At 47.6% G+C, this 14,065-nt stretch overlaps 3 protein-coding genes across 3 annotated transcripts; 2 read left to right on the forward strand and 1 right to left on the reverse strand.

The window, feature by feature from the left end:
- Positions 1-4,654: 4,654 nt before the first annotated feature.
- BHQ10_002210 (uncharacterized protein) lies at positions 4,655-6,461 on the forward strand (the record flags this gene model as incomplete). The annotated part of the gene is made up of 2 exons (XM_040874332.1): positions 4,655-5,636; positions 5,686-6,461. The coding sequence occupies 2 exons, from the start codon at positions 4,655-4,657 to the stop codon at positions 6,459-6,461; spliced, it is 1,758 nt and encodes a 585-aa protein (XP_040730715.1).
- A 593-nt stretch (positions 6,462-7,054) lies between these two features.
- On the reverse strand, positions 7,055-7,974 carry BHQ10_002211 (uncharacterized protein; the record flags this gene model as incomplete). The annotated part of the gene is made up of 2 exons (XM_040874333.1): positions 7,055-7,476; positions 7,536-7,974. 2 exons carry the CDS (start codon positions 7,972-7,974, stop codon positions 7,055-7,057), a joined length of 861 nt encoding a protein of 286 aa, XP_040730716.1.
- A 778-nt stretch (positions 7,975-8,752) lies between these two features.
- BHQ10_002212 (uncharacterized protein) lies at positions 8,753-14,033 on the forward strand (the record flags this gene model as incomplete). The annotated part of the gene is made up of 5 exons (XM_040874334.1): positions 8,753-9,125; positions 9,304-9,586; positions 9,644-10,298; positions 10,610-10,724; positions 10,780-14,033. The coding sequence occupies 5 exons, from the start codon at positions 8,753-8,755 to the stop codon at positions 14,031-14,033; spliced, it is 4,680 nt and encodes a 1,559-aa protein (XP_040730717.1).
- Between the last annotated feature and the right edge of the window lie 32 nt (positions 14,034-14,065).

Consider the following 14,065-nt stretch of genomic DNA (forward strand, 5'->3'; position numbering starts at 1 on the left):
CGTTTCTCTCTCGGGAAACGGAGACTCTGTCTTTGTTGTTACAAGACCTCGAGCTCCAACATGTCCACGAAAACAAAGTTTCCGAAGAAACACAATAAATCATTAAAAGTGAAAATCAGAGGAGAAGGCGTAGATGAATCAGTGGCAAAGGAGAGTTTGACAATAAATAATCGGCGATAATCGCACAAGCAATGAGAATAAGCGGTCACTTACAGTCATAGTGATTCGCTGTTTTTCCAGTATTTAGACAAAATCCAGCAGTAGAAAAATCCCTCCCTTCCAGTCGCCCGAATCGACAGGGTACAAGGATCAAGACATGCTAAGCGGGTAAAATATCAGTAAACTGGGATGATCATTGGTTGGTTGATAGGTTGATATCAAGGAAAGGATCGGAATACCGACAACAAATCGAATGTCGTTCGCGAATTCAGGCCAGTGTTTATCAGATTGCAGTCTAGCTAGCTAGATAACATCGATTTCACCGGGATGGAAGAGAATCAAATGATCAGGCGCACAGAGCACACAAGTCGCTAGTTCTCCGACGACTTATCCTATCAGCAGTTCTGGTCAACGGGAATACGATGCCGCGAGATCTGATTTGATTTCTGCTGAGCACTTCTCCCTGTTGGTCGAACAAATCAACCAGGATCTTGACAAACCTGGCTGGTCGGAGCTTCAGAGACTCGGGGTAAATGACGGCTTAATACGACTTTGATCAGCCGCAAATATTCACTTTTGGCGAGAAATTGAGTATCATTCAATGGTCCCGCTTTGGTGTTGATCGGAAACCAAATGCCAATTGCGCGTTGGCGGATGATACCGTCGATGATTGACGTCAATTACTTTTTCGTACAGTAAGTAACGACAGCAATACTCCCTTACAGCACAGAAGAAGCGGTTGATTCGGTATTGGAAAATTGAGAAGAGATAGTGATGTTGACGGGGGTTGAAAGAGTGAAGTCAAGCAGGGAGGGAGGATGTGGGGACTGTAAGTACTCTGTATCGCGCTTAATTACCCAGCGGAATAGCCTGGTGCCGTTACAACAAAAGTACATTGATATAAGCGCACCCTGCTTCATTCCAGTTTTTTATTTCAGCTTCTGTGTAAACGACAATTGCTTTATATCTATTGGCAATAATTGGCTTCCCACGATACTTTTCTACTTCAGAACAGTGAGAAACACTGGTGTAGTCTAGTTGAATTATCGAAATATCGCATGTGTGGGGGGCAGGAGGCCCCTCGGCAGCTATCCTTGATTCGATTAGATCCTTATTCTGCCACCGCCATACCACCCTATCATTCTACTTCATCTTTCGTCCTTCGTCCACTGTTCAGGGCTTTCACGAGGACCTTTCAGTCTTTTCTATGCTTAGGGGTGTTGCACGACTTTCTCATCTTTTGCTTCTTTCCGCAATGCAACTAGCCCGAGATGAAAAATCTTCAAATGAAGCAATTGCGATCTGTAGTCGACTGATCAAGGTCTTCAAACCAACCTGATTGGCGATTGTAAGTAGATACCTAACGCAACTACTAGAAAATAACAGATCTCTATTCGGTGTGCCATCTCGTACATCCGTCGATGATGAGTTCCCTTCGGAGCATTCCACGGTTGGTCGTCATATAAACCTATCACCATGACATGTCACAAAGGTACAAGTACGTTGATAAGCCATCAATTCAATATCTAAGTAAAGTCCGCAAAGATTCTTCTCCAGGTCGTTGAAGGATCTTCGAATATGGAGGGGTGGATTTGTTGTTTTGGCTGCCAACGGCATGTTGATGACCACACTCGTTACTTTGATAATGAGCAAATATTTCGGGAGGACAAAGCCTGGAAGAAGTACTTGAAAAGATCCAATTCCAACGCGAAAGTCCTTGAGCGCAAATACTTTCACCTTGACCCTCTGTTTGACTTCGTACCGTACTGGCGCTTTCTATACCGTCTCTGTGAGTATTTTTCTCATGCTGATCATATTCGAACTACGAATTAAGTGTCTGTTCAGTATTGTACGATCACCACGAGAAAAAATCCTAATCTCGGGAATAGGCCATATTAATCAAAGGGTCAAAAAACTGCAGTTCCAAGTGACCCCGACAAAGCTCTGACCGGACGACAAGCGAGACACAATCAAGGAATGACTGGCTTCTTTGGGGCTGACGAACCCGGATGGTGGAATTATAAGTCATCTCGCAAGCGCTACAAGATTGCTGATCGATGTCGATTGCTTCTGCCTCCAGTCTGGCAATACACATGGGCTGCTGGAAGCTCGTTCAATGGCAACTAGGTCCCTCGGTTGTACACAGTTTTGAGCTCTTCGCTGCCATCATGTCGAAGATTTCCATCGAGTATCCTTTGAAACTAAGACGTGAAACGTATGACCTTATGGGATTACCAGGGTTCAAAGGTTCAAAAACTCTATAGAAGCCAGCAAGGGCAAGATCCGTCAAAGAATTACAGGGAAGGGGCGCCACCTCGGGCTTTCTCGTTTTCAATATTTGCCGATGGAGCTCTTGGAAGTGGTCCTGGATCATTTAAGCTGTAAAGAGATTCAGGGGCTGCGGACTGCTTTGGGTATTTCAGTAGCAGAACCTTATTGGCGTCGTCGTGCTGCCTTGTTTCTCGTGGAGGTGGGCGAGATTGAAGAAGATCTCGACTGGCGATATCTGTGCGTGAAATGGGAACGGTTGAGCAACGGCAAACTATTCCGAGACTATGACTATAATAGTTATTATTCTGCGTGACCAAGCCAAGCCAACTTACATGGAGAACTTGAAAGAAAGAACTTTTCCAAACATGGAAACCGTTCATCGCTGAACTTCAGAGTTGACGTTCAATTCTAGCAAAATCGCTTTCATCACAATAGATCAAGAGATAGGGTGTGATGACTTTCTTGGGGGCAGGGACTGGCAATAAAAGTACAAACGGGGGTGCCAGAACTGAAAATTGAGGTGACACCTGCACAACGAGCATAGTTTGACTACCAGAAGCCCACCAAATACCGATAATAAGACAAGCTGTTGGGCCTCGGTCTTTCGGCCACAGCTTGTGCGAAAGATTGTGTATGTGACTAGCGAACCCTACAGCTACCCAAGGCCAGCCTTGGTCGGTAAACGCTGAGTTCGACCAACTAGAATGAAAAGCGTGTGGTACATACGAAATGGGTTGCCTCCGCCACTTTGAAGCTTACGCATGCCGGTGCCCAAAAGCGACTGAGAAGACCCCGAAATGTGAATGCGCCAAGAAGTTCTCGCCAAAGAAGGTGTGGATAGTGCAGGGACTTGGTAAATACGGCGTTAGGATCTGCAGCCTTTCTAAATGATAGCTTTCGGGAGGATCCTAGAAACGAGCTGATATTTTCTTATGCACAGCCAGGTCTATCGAAATGGTTTCGAGATAGTAGTTAAAATAAATACCAATAACCATGAAATAGGAATGCACAGCAATTCGATAGAGGGATGATCTTTCTTAATAGCTGAGTCTATTTATTCTGCAATACCCTCCCCTGAGTCCCCTCGCCATAGAAAAGTATCTGTAGCGATCCACAGCCGAGGAACCCTAGTCACCGAACATGGTGCTCGACTAGTCAGGAGACGTCTTGACCTAGGAGACCGTTTCAACTCAAACTTTCTCCCCGTATCGGGTATACAAACCATGTGCTTATCTGAAACCGAGGATGCTTGACCACAATTTTGGTAGGCTTTGCTGTTCATTCCATCGAAACGTTGTGGCTCCCGGCAGTTGCTACTAGGCCGGATACACGTAGATCCTCCAGCAAGACAAGCATAATGGAGACATGACGAAATGGCAMAAAAAAAGAGATTACAGCGTRAAAAAAAAATGAAGAGTTTYCMAAGCCACAAAAATGCAAAGGCTCAAAAACAAGAGATGAAGCGAAAAGCTTGCCTAGACCGAGCCATGGACAAGACAAAAAACTAAGGAGAAGAGTTTCAGAGGGCGGGTAAATATATTGCCCCGCTGGACGTGGAGTGCCTCAGCCCTCAGGCTTGCGTGGAGGACAACTTTTTGCATGGATTCCAAACAGAGAAAAAAGGCCACGCGTCTCAAGATTCTCGACCTATTCTTAGCGCCGTGCCGGGATTGCTTGTCTTTATTATGAGTATGGGCGTGTGCTCCAGTTAGGCCTAGCCAATGCGCCTCGAGGACTGTGAGTGGCCTGCTCCAGTCAGGAAATTAGGGCTTCGGCTCACGGCGAGCACAAGGCCGGCCGGTCTAGCTCAATATGGTGAACACCCGGTCTGTCTAGCACGATTATTGGTCAGGATAACAGATCCACGCAGCCATTCACACGCCCCGAGGTCCCCCACCTGAGCCACACCTCTTGCCAATCAGCGGTCTTGGCGCTAAGCCACCTACTCCTGGCCTTCCGTTCTCCTTCCTACCCTCTCGTTCCCATATCTATGTCTATCGTTCCTCTTCATCACTAACCACCAACTATTACCTCCCTTACCACGCTCCCATCATACGCCGCCATCATACCCTCACAACCACATCACTTTTCTCCGGCATAAACAGAAAAGTGTACGATCAATCACGACATCTGTCTTCATCAGCAATCTCACCAGCAACACCCGGTTAAAGGCCGACACCCCGAATAGGGTCAATTCATTCGTTCACCACCACTATCAATTAAGATGGCCACTTTAGCCGAATTAAACCATTCGACAGCCTCCCCGCTGCCCAACTTCAACTCGACCCATGACCTCGAATTTGACTCGTTCCTCAATCTCGACCAAACAGCCTTTCCCGCTTCCGAATCCATGAAGTCGAATCCTTCTCTCATCTCTCAGCCATCTATGGCAACACCAGAAACCAGTATCGCTGATCTAGGACCGTCTTATTCCGGCCCTAGTCATCAATATGGAGATCATCAGCAACAGACCGGCTTTCCGCCGGATGCCGTTGCACATGCCATGGCCTATAACGATAACTCTCTGGGAGCTTTGCGTGCTGGACATCAAGGTTTCCCTGTGACTGATGGCAACTACATGCATTTGAAACGCGAGGATTCGACTGTCGACTTTGGCACTGCTCCATCTCGTAGTCACTCAGAGATGGATATTGAACCTGACAACAAATCTTTCTTCCTTCCTCACAGCAACATCGTCAGGAACCAGCAATTCATTGATCCCACCGCTTTAGGAGGCCATGAAATGCCGATGATCGCTCATCCCGCACCGCAGGCCGGTCGGGTGTACCCCGGTATGCACCAGCAGCAGGCTGCTATGGCACGCGCCGCCCAACAGCAGAAACAACAAGCAGAGATTATTCGCCAGCAACAGCAAATGCGACAACGCCAAGCCGAGCAGTTCGTTCGCCAGACGCCTGCTCAACCGCTTCCTCTCACCCGTGCTGTTCGCCCTACGGATCCTGTTGTCGAAGAGCGCATTTCGCGTTTATTGCAACAGATGCGACAGAACAGTCTTGGTCAGGACAACCGTCTGGGTACGCCGTCATCTCTTCTGCCTCAAATGGCGAAGCAGAAGAAAGATGAAGAGGACATGGATGAAGACGAGCGTTTGCTTGCTAGCGAAGAAGGGAAGAAGCTCACCAGCAAGGAGCGACGCCAATTGCGGAACAAGGTCTCTGCGCGTGCTTTCCGCTCTCGCAGAAAGGGTTAGTCAAAGCCATTCAACTGATTCTACACGATACTAACAAACGACAGAATATATCACTCAACTCGAAGGCGAAGTTGCTTCCAAAACAAGCGAAAACAACGAATTGCGTCTGCAGAATCACGCCCTCGCAGAGGAAAACAGTCGTCTTACTGATTTGACCCGCATACTTCTTTCATCTCCTCACTTTTCGGATGTACTGAACGACCTCAGTGCCAATGGATTGCCAGCTCAATTACAGACTGCTGCCCAGGTTCCCCAGCCTCAACATCAACCAATGGTATCTCAGGCCCCAATTCCTACAAGCGTTGCCGGCCAAGTCAATATGACCATGGTACCAGACAACCGCATGGATGTTTATGGCTCSGGCTGGAATTCAGGCATCGACATGAACTATAATCCCTCCGTTTTTGCTGTTTTTGAGGTTCCGGAACCGCTTATTGAAGTGGAGGCTCTTTCCGGAAAATCCACCTCCTTTGAGACATCTCTGGAGCCCAGTGGATCGTCCAAGATTGAGGTTCCCCAGCTTGAGCGACCTGTCACTCCTTCGACTGTTGTGGACACCTGCGGAGTTGCAGCAACAGAAGAGCTGGATGATACCGATCCATGTTTCGCTTTGTTCAGAGATGACATCCCCGTATCGAGTGCACCTCCCGCTGCCTTGTTCGAAAGACTTGAATCCGAAAAGCCTTGTCAGTACACTCTCGTTGTTGACCAGGAATCCCAAGATGTCTCCGAGTCGTCTATACGGGACTTCAAAAGGCTATGTTCCAGCATGGACGCTGCATTCGAACGCGTATGCAGAATGACCGACCATTTGCTGTGATTATGATAACGAATTTGTCTTTTTTTTTTCTATAGATCTGTTATTACTTGAATGGAGTTTGCGGTTCAGGAGTAAGAGATTAGCATCTCTAGCTTGTCATTGCGGACCAGGTTTACCGTCCTAGGTGTTTTGGTTCTTGGATGAGCCTTGGGGGTTGAGGAATATCTGTCGTTACATCTCATTGCGTGATTGTTTTTCAGTCATCTTTCGTGTATAAATCATTCTTGATCTTGGATTGTCATGTGTACCTAGTTAGTTAAAATTTGGCCCTGTAAAGGGCGTCTTCAATTTTCAACTTCCACATTGTTCTATTGTTAGATACTCATCTAAAAGGCATAATCTTGTGAATTCTCTCCCGTAACCTTTAAAGGCGAGGCATTGAATGTTCTCCATCCGACTATCCAAGTATTTGCTATAATATCTCATCATGCCTGCACAATTCTTCTACTGCATTATTGATGAAGAATGTACTTTTGGAAACACAATTAAGTGCAACATAAAGAAAGTCAAATGATAGTTAAATATCTCAAGGCATGATTTCTCTCCAACCCTGCATTATCCCTCAAATGCTGAGCGCACGCATCTTAAAGGATCTACTGACGATGCGCACGCGCAAGCTCTTCAAGCCCCTTATCCCCATTCATCATACTCGTCAACATACTGCCCGGCACGAGCGCCGAGGCCAACCAAGCCATCGATGAAGACTTCCCCCTCCAAACCAGCCCACTCTTCCCGCCAACAACGTCGCTCACAATATTCCTCGCAAACAAATCTACATCCTGCTTCATGCTGGGCGTATACTGCAACCCTTTGTTTTCGTGGTTGATCTTGTCAAGTATAGGTTGGTAGTATGATCCCTGCGGAAGAGTGAGATCGGCTCTGTCGGCGAAGAATGTTGTGTTTACGCCGCCTACCATGGCGGTTATGACTCTGACACCTAGTGGGGCGAGTTCGAGGCGTAGTGTTTCGGAGATGAGTGCTGTGGCGGCTTTTGAGGAGTTGTATATTCCTTTGCCTGTTAGTGGGTTGGACGTTTCAATCTTAAGAGAAGGGTTGCGTCAAGGCAGCACGTACCAGACCACGCAAACGTAAAACAAGCAGCCACAGAACTAATATTCAACACCACTCCCTTGGCCTTGACCAGCATCGATGAAAATGCCTGCGTCATGGCAATAACACCCCAGACGTTCAAATCATATACTTTCTTCGCTTCATCGATATCCGTATCTAATAGCGGACGACAGAGGCCCGTTCCGGCATTGTTAACCAGCACATCCAGCGTGCCACCCGTACGATCAGCGACATAGTCCGCGCATGATTTAATTGACTCGGCGGATGTAACTTCCAAATCAACGACTGAGATATCGTCAGATCGAAGAAAAAAAGGATCGGCTTTAGATTTGTTGCGTAGGGTCGCGAAGACGTGGTAGCCTTTTGCTTGGAAGGCTTTGACAAGCGAGGCGCCGATGCTGCCTTGGCTGCAGCCTGTAATGAGGACTGTTTTTTTCTGCATTTTATCTTTGCTTGAGGAATGGATGTGAAGTAACGATCGTAATTATATTTCGATTTTATATGCAAGATGACTTCCAGTTTGGGCAACACCAAAACCCTAACCGGATTTCGGAGTGTGGATTCCGTTTCCCGTCGGTGTTGGACGGGGAACATTCCGCTGGATTCATCTTCGCACCTTTAAGGTTATATTCGACAAGATTCCACAGGACATTCGGATTTTGTTATGCGACTCATTTGATGCAGATTGTGATATGGAAAGGCGTACTCACAGCCCCGTTCGAGCTAGTACGTATGGTCTAGCGTGTATGCAATGTTTCAAGGCCAAGTGCCGATGTGTGCCGCGTCCGAATGGGACTTGTGAGAGGTATGGCATCCCTCTATACCTCAATCCTAGTGCATGAATCCAAAAGATTGATGTGGGTAGATGTCTCCGTCTCAAAAAAGACTGTCAGCCAACGGACTCGGCTCGCAGACGAAATGCGCAAAAGTCTCAAGGTCAAGAATCCGATGCCCGAATCGCGCAGCTGGAGGGCAAGCTTGACACTTTGATGTCTGTCCTGCAAGCCACCGTTGGCTCTTCTGGAACCCCGGTGGATCTCAATCGACTATTTAGCGGGGGACAAAATATAACGACTTCTACTACGACGTCTGCATCGAGTCACTCCACCGGATCTACTAACCAGGGACTGACACCGGCCACGGAGCCATTGCACTCGGATCCATCGTCAAATATATCACCCCATCAAGCTGAAGAATCTCTGACATTCTTCCGAACCCGAATGCTACCCCATTTCCCCTTCTTTCACTTACCATCCGCCCTAACAGCCTGGCAACTCCGCATTGAGCGTCCCGTGCTCTTCCAAGCCATCATAACCGTCACAACCTTATCAACCCAACGAAAACTCCTACAAGCCGAAAACTTCAAAAATCTAATCTTCACATCCGCCCTCACCGAAGCGCAATCAAATATCGATTTGCTACTCGGTATACTAACATATATAGCATGGAGCACCGACGCGTTTCTGGGCCGCGCAAATCTGCTGTCGAGAATGATGATGCTTGCGATTTCGCTGGTGTATGATTTGAGATTGTTTAAACCTTCGACGCCCGATGTGCAGCTTATTGTCAGGCTTACGCAGGGGTATTCGGAAGGTGAGTTGGAGGGAAGTGCAGGTGGAGGTGGAGGGACGCTTCAAGGGTTTTTGGAACAGCAGAGAGCTGTTTTGGCTTGTTTTGTGCTGAGTTCAAAGTATGATACCCCATCTGATTGATTAGTTGTAATTCGCTCAGAAGTGTATCGATAGTATTTCGTCGCATTTTTGGCGCATAGATGCTTTGAGATGGACACCTCAGATGGAGGAGGCGTTGCGGATTCTTGAGAGGAACAAGCCGTATCCCACGGACGAGGCGTTTATATTTCAGGTGAGATTGCAGTTGTTGACCCAGCGGGCCGCGCATATCAGAGAACAACATGAAGCGGATCGTGCTCGCATAGCAACTGCTGCTGCTGCACCAGTTCCGGCATATTTATATCTCAAGTCCTTGCAAAAACAACTACAGGATTTCAGAGACGCTCTCTCTCCAGAACTTCGGGAACAAGGCGAGCTTGTATTGTCTGGAAATAGGGACTGCTTATGTTAACATGTTCCAGATGTCCTGATTGCATACAGCCAATACGTCGAGCTTTACATCGACCAAGCATCCCGCACACTCACCCCTGATGCCCCGCTTGGCAGCCCATCGACAGTACAAACCATCGACACCAGCACACTACTACCTGGCTACGAACGCATAGACTCACTCTGGAAATCTGTCGAATCAATCAAAATCTGGCTAGAAGTCTTTTACCGAATCCCACCGTCAGATTGCATAGGTCTCCCATTTCATTTCTGGTCTCAGGTGATTCGCTGCACCGCAATCCTGAAACATCTGTCCACACTCAACGATCCAGGCTGGGACTGTCACGCAGTACGCAAGACAGTCAATATATTTTCCGTCCTGCAATGGATCCCGGAGAAGCTTGATATGACGAGCAAGGAAGCAGGGCTACAGTCTGATGATGATTTATTCAAATTACTCTCCAAGCTCTTGACGAGATCGAGGGAGTGGGTTGCAGCTCGATGGAATATTTCTTCAGAGCGCCATGAGAATGATGATGTCCAGGTGGTCATTGATCATCATGCTCCTCGAGCAAATGTCGGGTTTGAGGCGTCGGCGAGCAGTGCGAATGTTGATGGGATTCCGTATATAGATGGGATTCCATGGGTGCAGACAATGGATTTGGAGAGCGACAAGTGGTTTGAGGATGTGTTAGGGTGGTCGCCGGTTGCTTATTAGTCTCATACTTTATAATAGAATGACAGACTTCAACGAATCAATAACAACTAAACCAGGAGGCACACGCGACGCTTCTAAAAAGTAGAGATGAAGTTAGAGTCGTTGACCAATCAAAAACAATATCTCGATAAATCAAATACGGTTAGCGCGTTGCGGCCTTGGCAAAATAATTATTTTCCGTTCGGCTTCCTTTACTTTACTTTGAGGACTACGAACGTGGATTCATGTTTCACCAAATATCAACAATTGCAAGTCGAGTATTCTCGCCTGAGATGCTTGATTACTGTTCGATAACATAGCCTCCCCTTCTAGCCACCGACAGCTATCACGTTGGCTTCCCTGCGAGGTATCGGAAGGGTCGCCTTCCGCGGAACAACCCCCCGAACACCACGTCCTACGATCTGGACATCAGCTGTCAGAGTCGATATACTGACCTCGAGGAACCGTTTGACCGCGTGCTATTCAACAGCAAAAAAAAGAAATTCTTCGTCTGACAGAGAAGATACGCCACTTGCCGAGCAACAACCCCTTCTACCGGGCGTCCTTCTCGTCCCAGCAATCCCAACCCTAAAAGGTCCTGGTACGAAAAGTCGCTATTTGATTTTCAAGTCCGATTCAGGCGGCAGCATCAATTCTATTCGTCGGCCACCTTCCTGCGACACTCCGTTGGCTCATCCCATGAAGTACTTCTACCAGGTGCTGAGCMCCCCCACCGCCGATAGCCCCGGTTCGACTATCGTCCTAAATTATCCCAATCGGAAATATGTATTCGGTCATCTAGCAGAGGGTACACAGCGAGCGTTTATCGAAAATGGCTTTTCGTTTTCTTATTTGAACGATCTATTTGTTACGGGAAAGACGAATTGGGCAAACTATGGAGGTACTCTGGGCATGATCCTCTCACTTGCCGACTCACGGGCACGTGGAGTTGGTGGCTTGATGGAAGAGAGCAGCAAGAAATCGGATAAATTGCAATCTATTCTGTCCTGTTTGACCATATACGGTGGTAGGAACATAAGCCACATGTTGGCGGCGGCGCGAAGATTCATCTTCAGAAAGTCCCTGCCCATCTCAATAAAGGAGTACGACTCGAAAAATCTTGCTCGTGATCAACAAGGTTCAGGCGGAGGCGAAGATCCATTCGAAACGCCCACGTTCGCGGATAAACAAATCAGGGTCTGGGCGATGGCGCTAAAACCTAGCTTTGAAAGACGTTTCGAAAGTCGGTCCGGGTTCAAGAGTCCTCGAAAGCGGAGTTTGAATGAGTTCGAAGAGCTTGATCGAAATGAATATAAAACTGCAGATACTCTCGCCAAGGATCAGACGTTACGTGATAACATTGTGAAGGACATGTTTGACAGTGACTGGAAGCTCGACGCTCTGTATGAAGAGAGATTGTACGATGTCAAACAGCCTGCGGTTATGTTCGTTCGAAATCCCGAAACCAAAGATCTCGAGCGTTATCAAGGACGTCTTCCTGACGATACCGGTTCAGTTCCCAACATTAAAGTCCTTGTCCGAAAACCGTGGCCTGCTGCTACGTTGGATAGCCTTCCTGCTACTACCCCATCATCCGAGTCAATTTGCTATTTCGTCCGCCACCATGACGTAAGAGGAGCATTCGATTCCAAAAAGGCGGCGGAATTGGGCCTTCCCAGTGGCCCTGCTTATGGTAAACTCGCGGGGGGAGAGACCGTCACTGCCGAAAATGGCACCGTTATCACTCCAGATATGGTTATGGGACCAACACGTCGGGGTAAAACCGTTGCGTTCATTGATTTGCCGTCAAATTTTTACATTGACGACCTCATCTCACGTCCGGAATGGAAATCACCTACTTTGACTGAAACACTGGCATCCGTATTTTGGATTTTAGGTCCTGGAGTTGCTCAAGAACCTCGTCTTCTAGATTTCATTTCTAGTCTGAAGAACTGCGAACATGTTGTATCTTCTACCGATGTCTGCCCCAATCGTCTGACGATGGTGACTGCTGCAAAATCGGCGATTCGTCTTGCCAACATCAATAGCGACAATTTTATCGTCCCCTATCATGACAATGTCAAAGTCCCTCAGGCTGGTACACCTACTGAGCATCAAGTGGGCGTTCCCCCCGCACAGAAGCCGCGTTGGACAGTCTCCCAACCAGGTCTTTTATTGAATATGGAGCCCAAGTTTGGACTCGATGAGAGCGAACTCATCGCTTCACTGGAGAATGGCGACGTTGCTCCGTCGCTGCCAAAGTCTGTTCAAAGACGTCTTAAAGTCATTAGAAGGACACTTACCAATCACAAAGTTATTAGTGAGGTGATGAAGCTGCGAGACGAACTCCCTCCCCTAGCATTGGAGGCTGAAGTCATTACTCTAGGCACGGGCTCATCGAGTCCTAGTAGGCATCGCAATGTTTCTGCGACTCTTTTGAAAGTGCCCGGCAAAGGCTATTACCTACTTGATTGCGGAGAAAACACGCTTGGACAGATGAAAAGAACATACCCGCCCGAACAATTCCGCGAAGTGATGCGGAATCTTCGTATGATTTGGATCAGTCATATGCATGCCGACCATCATCTTGGGGCCGTGGCCGTGATCAGAGAGTGGAATGAAATCAATTACGGGTCAACATCTGGCACCGCAACGTTGTCAGAATCCATTGGCGATATATTGAAACAAAAGAGACTTGCTGTAGTTGGCGACAAGCTGTACATACACTATCTGGAGGAGTACTCAGGGGTTGAGGATTTCGGATTTGAGAAGGTTTTGCCCCTATCGGTTATGCCCCCTACCAAAGACAAATCTTTTACGTCCGTAATTTACCGATCTGTTCGACCCGACGGAATTGTCAAAGATGATCCCAATAATTCGACGTGGATTCGCCTCGACCACCCAGAAAGTCATCTCAGTCGGCTTTTACGGGCGTCCACTGGTCTCACAAACCTCAACGCCGTCTTTGTTAATCACTGCCGACATGCAATGGGGTTGGTTTTGGAATGGGAGGATGGTTTCAAAGTTTCTTACTCTGGAGATTGTCGGCCATCCAGGGACTTTGCGGAAATGGGCAAGGATTCTACTCTTTTAATCCATGAAGCTACCTTCCAAGACGATCTAAAAGGACAAGCCCTTGCCAAGAAACACAGCACAATATCCGAGGCAATAACGGTTGGAAAATGGATGAATGCCAAGCTGGTTCTTCTGACCCATTTCAGTCAGCGATATGCCAAAATCAGCAACATGAGAGACACCGGTCGCAGACCGGGGCCACAGCCTGGCAACGCCAGAGAAGCCTTCAAAGCGCAAAGGGGCACCTTAGATGTCCCAGATGATGACGACTATGTCGATTACCACACAGAAAACCTGATCAACCAAGCCTCGGAGGCCGAATTTGAAGCAGCAACAATGCCTGTCTGCATGTCATTCGACTACATGAAAGTCAAGTTACGAGATATGCCCATTGCACAGATGTATATGCCGGCGTTCGAAAAACTCATTACGGTTCTCGACCGACAAGCCGATGAAGAAAGCCTGGTAGCACAAGAGCAAGCGCTTAGATATTTGGAGAGCAAGCAGGCAAAGAATGGCAAGAAGAAGAATATCCAGAAACTGCCTACTCGTAATTTTTCGACAGTTGCGAAGAAGTCGGCTTGGGATGCTAGTGAGTCGGAGAGCGGTTGGACGGACGAGAGTGATAAAGAGGATGAACCTACTCAGAAGGGGAGTGAAGCATTATGAGCGTTTATATTCTCTATACATGTATTACTATT

The sequence above is a fragment of the Talaromyces amestolkiae genome, assembly GCF_001896365.1.
Source record: "Talaromyces amestolkiae strain CIB chromosome Unknown scaffold3.1, whole genome shotgun sequence".
Taxonomy (NCBI): Eukaryota; Fungi; Ascomycota; class Eurotiomycetes; order Eurotiales; family Trichocomaceae; genus Talaromyces; species Talaromyces amestolkiae.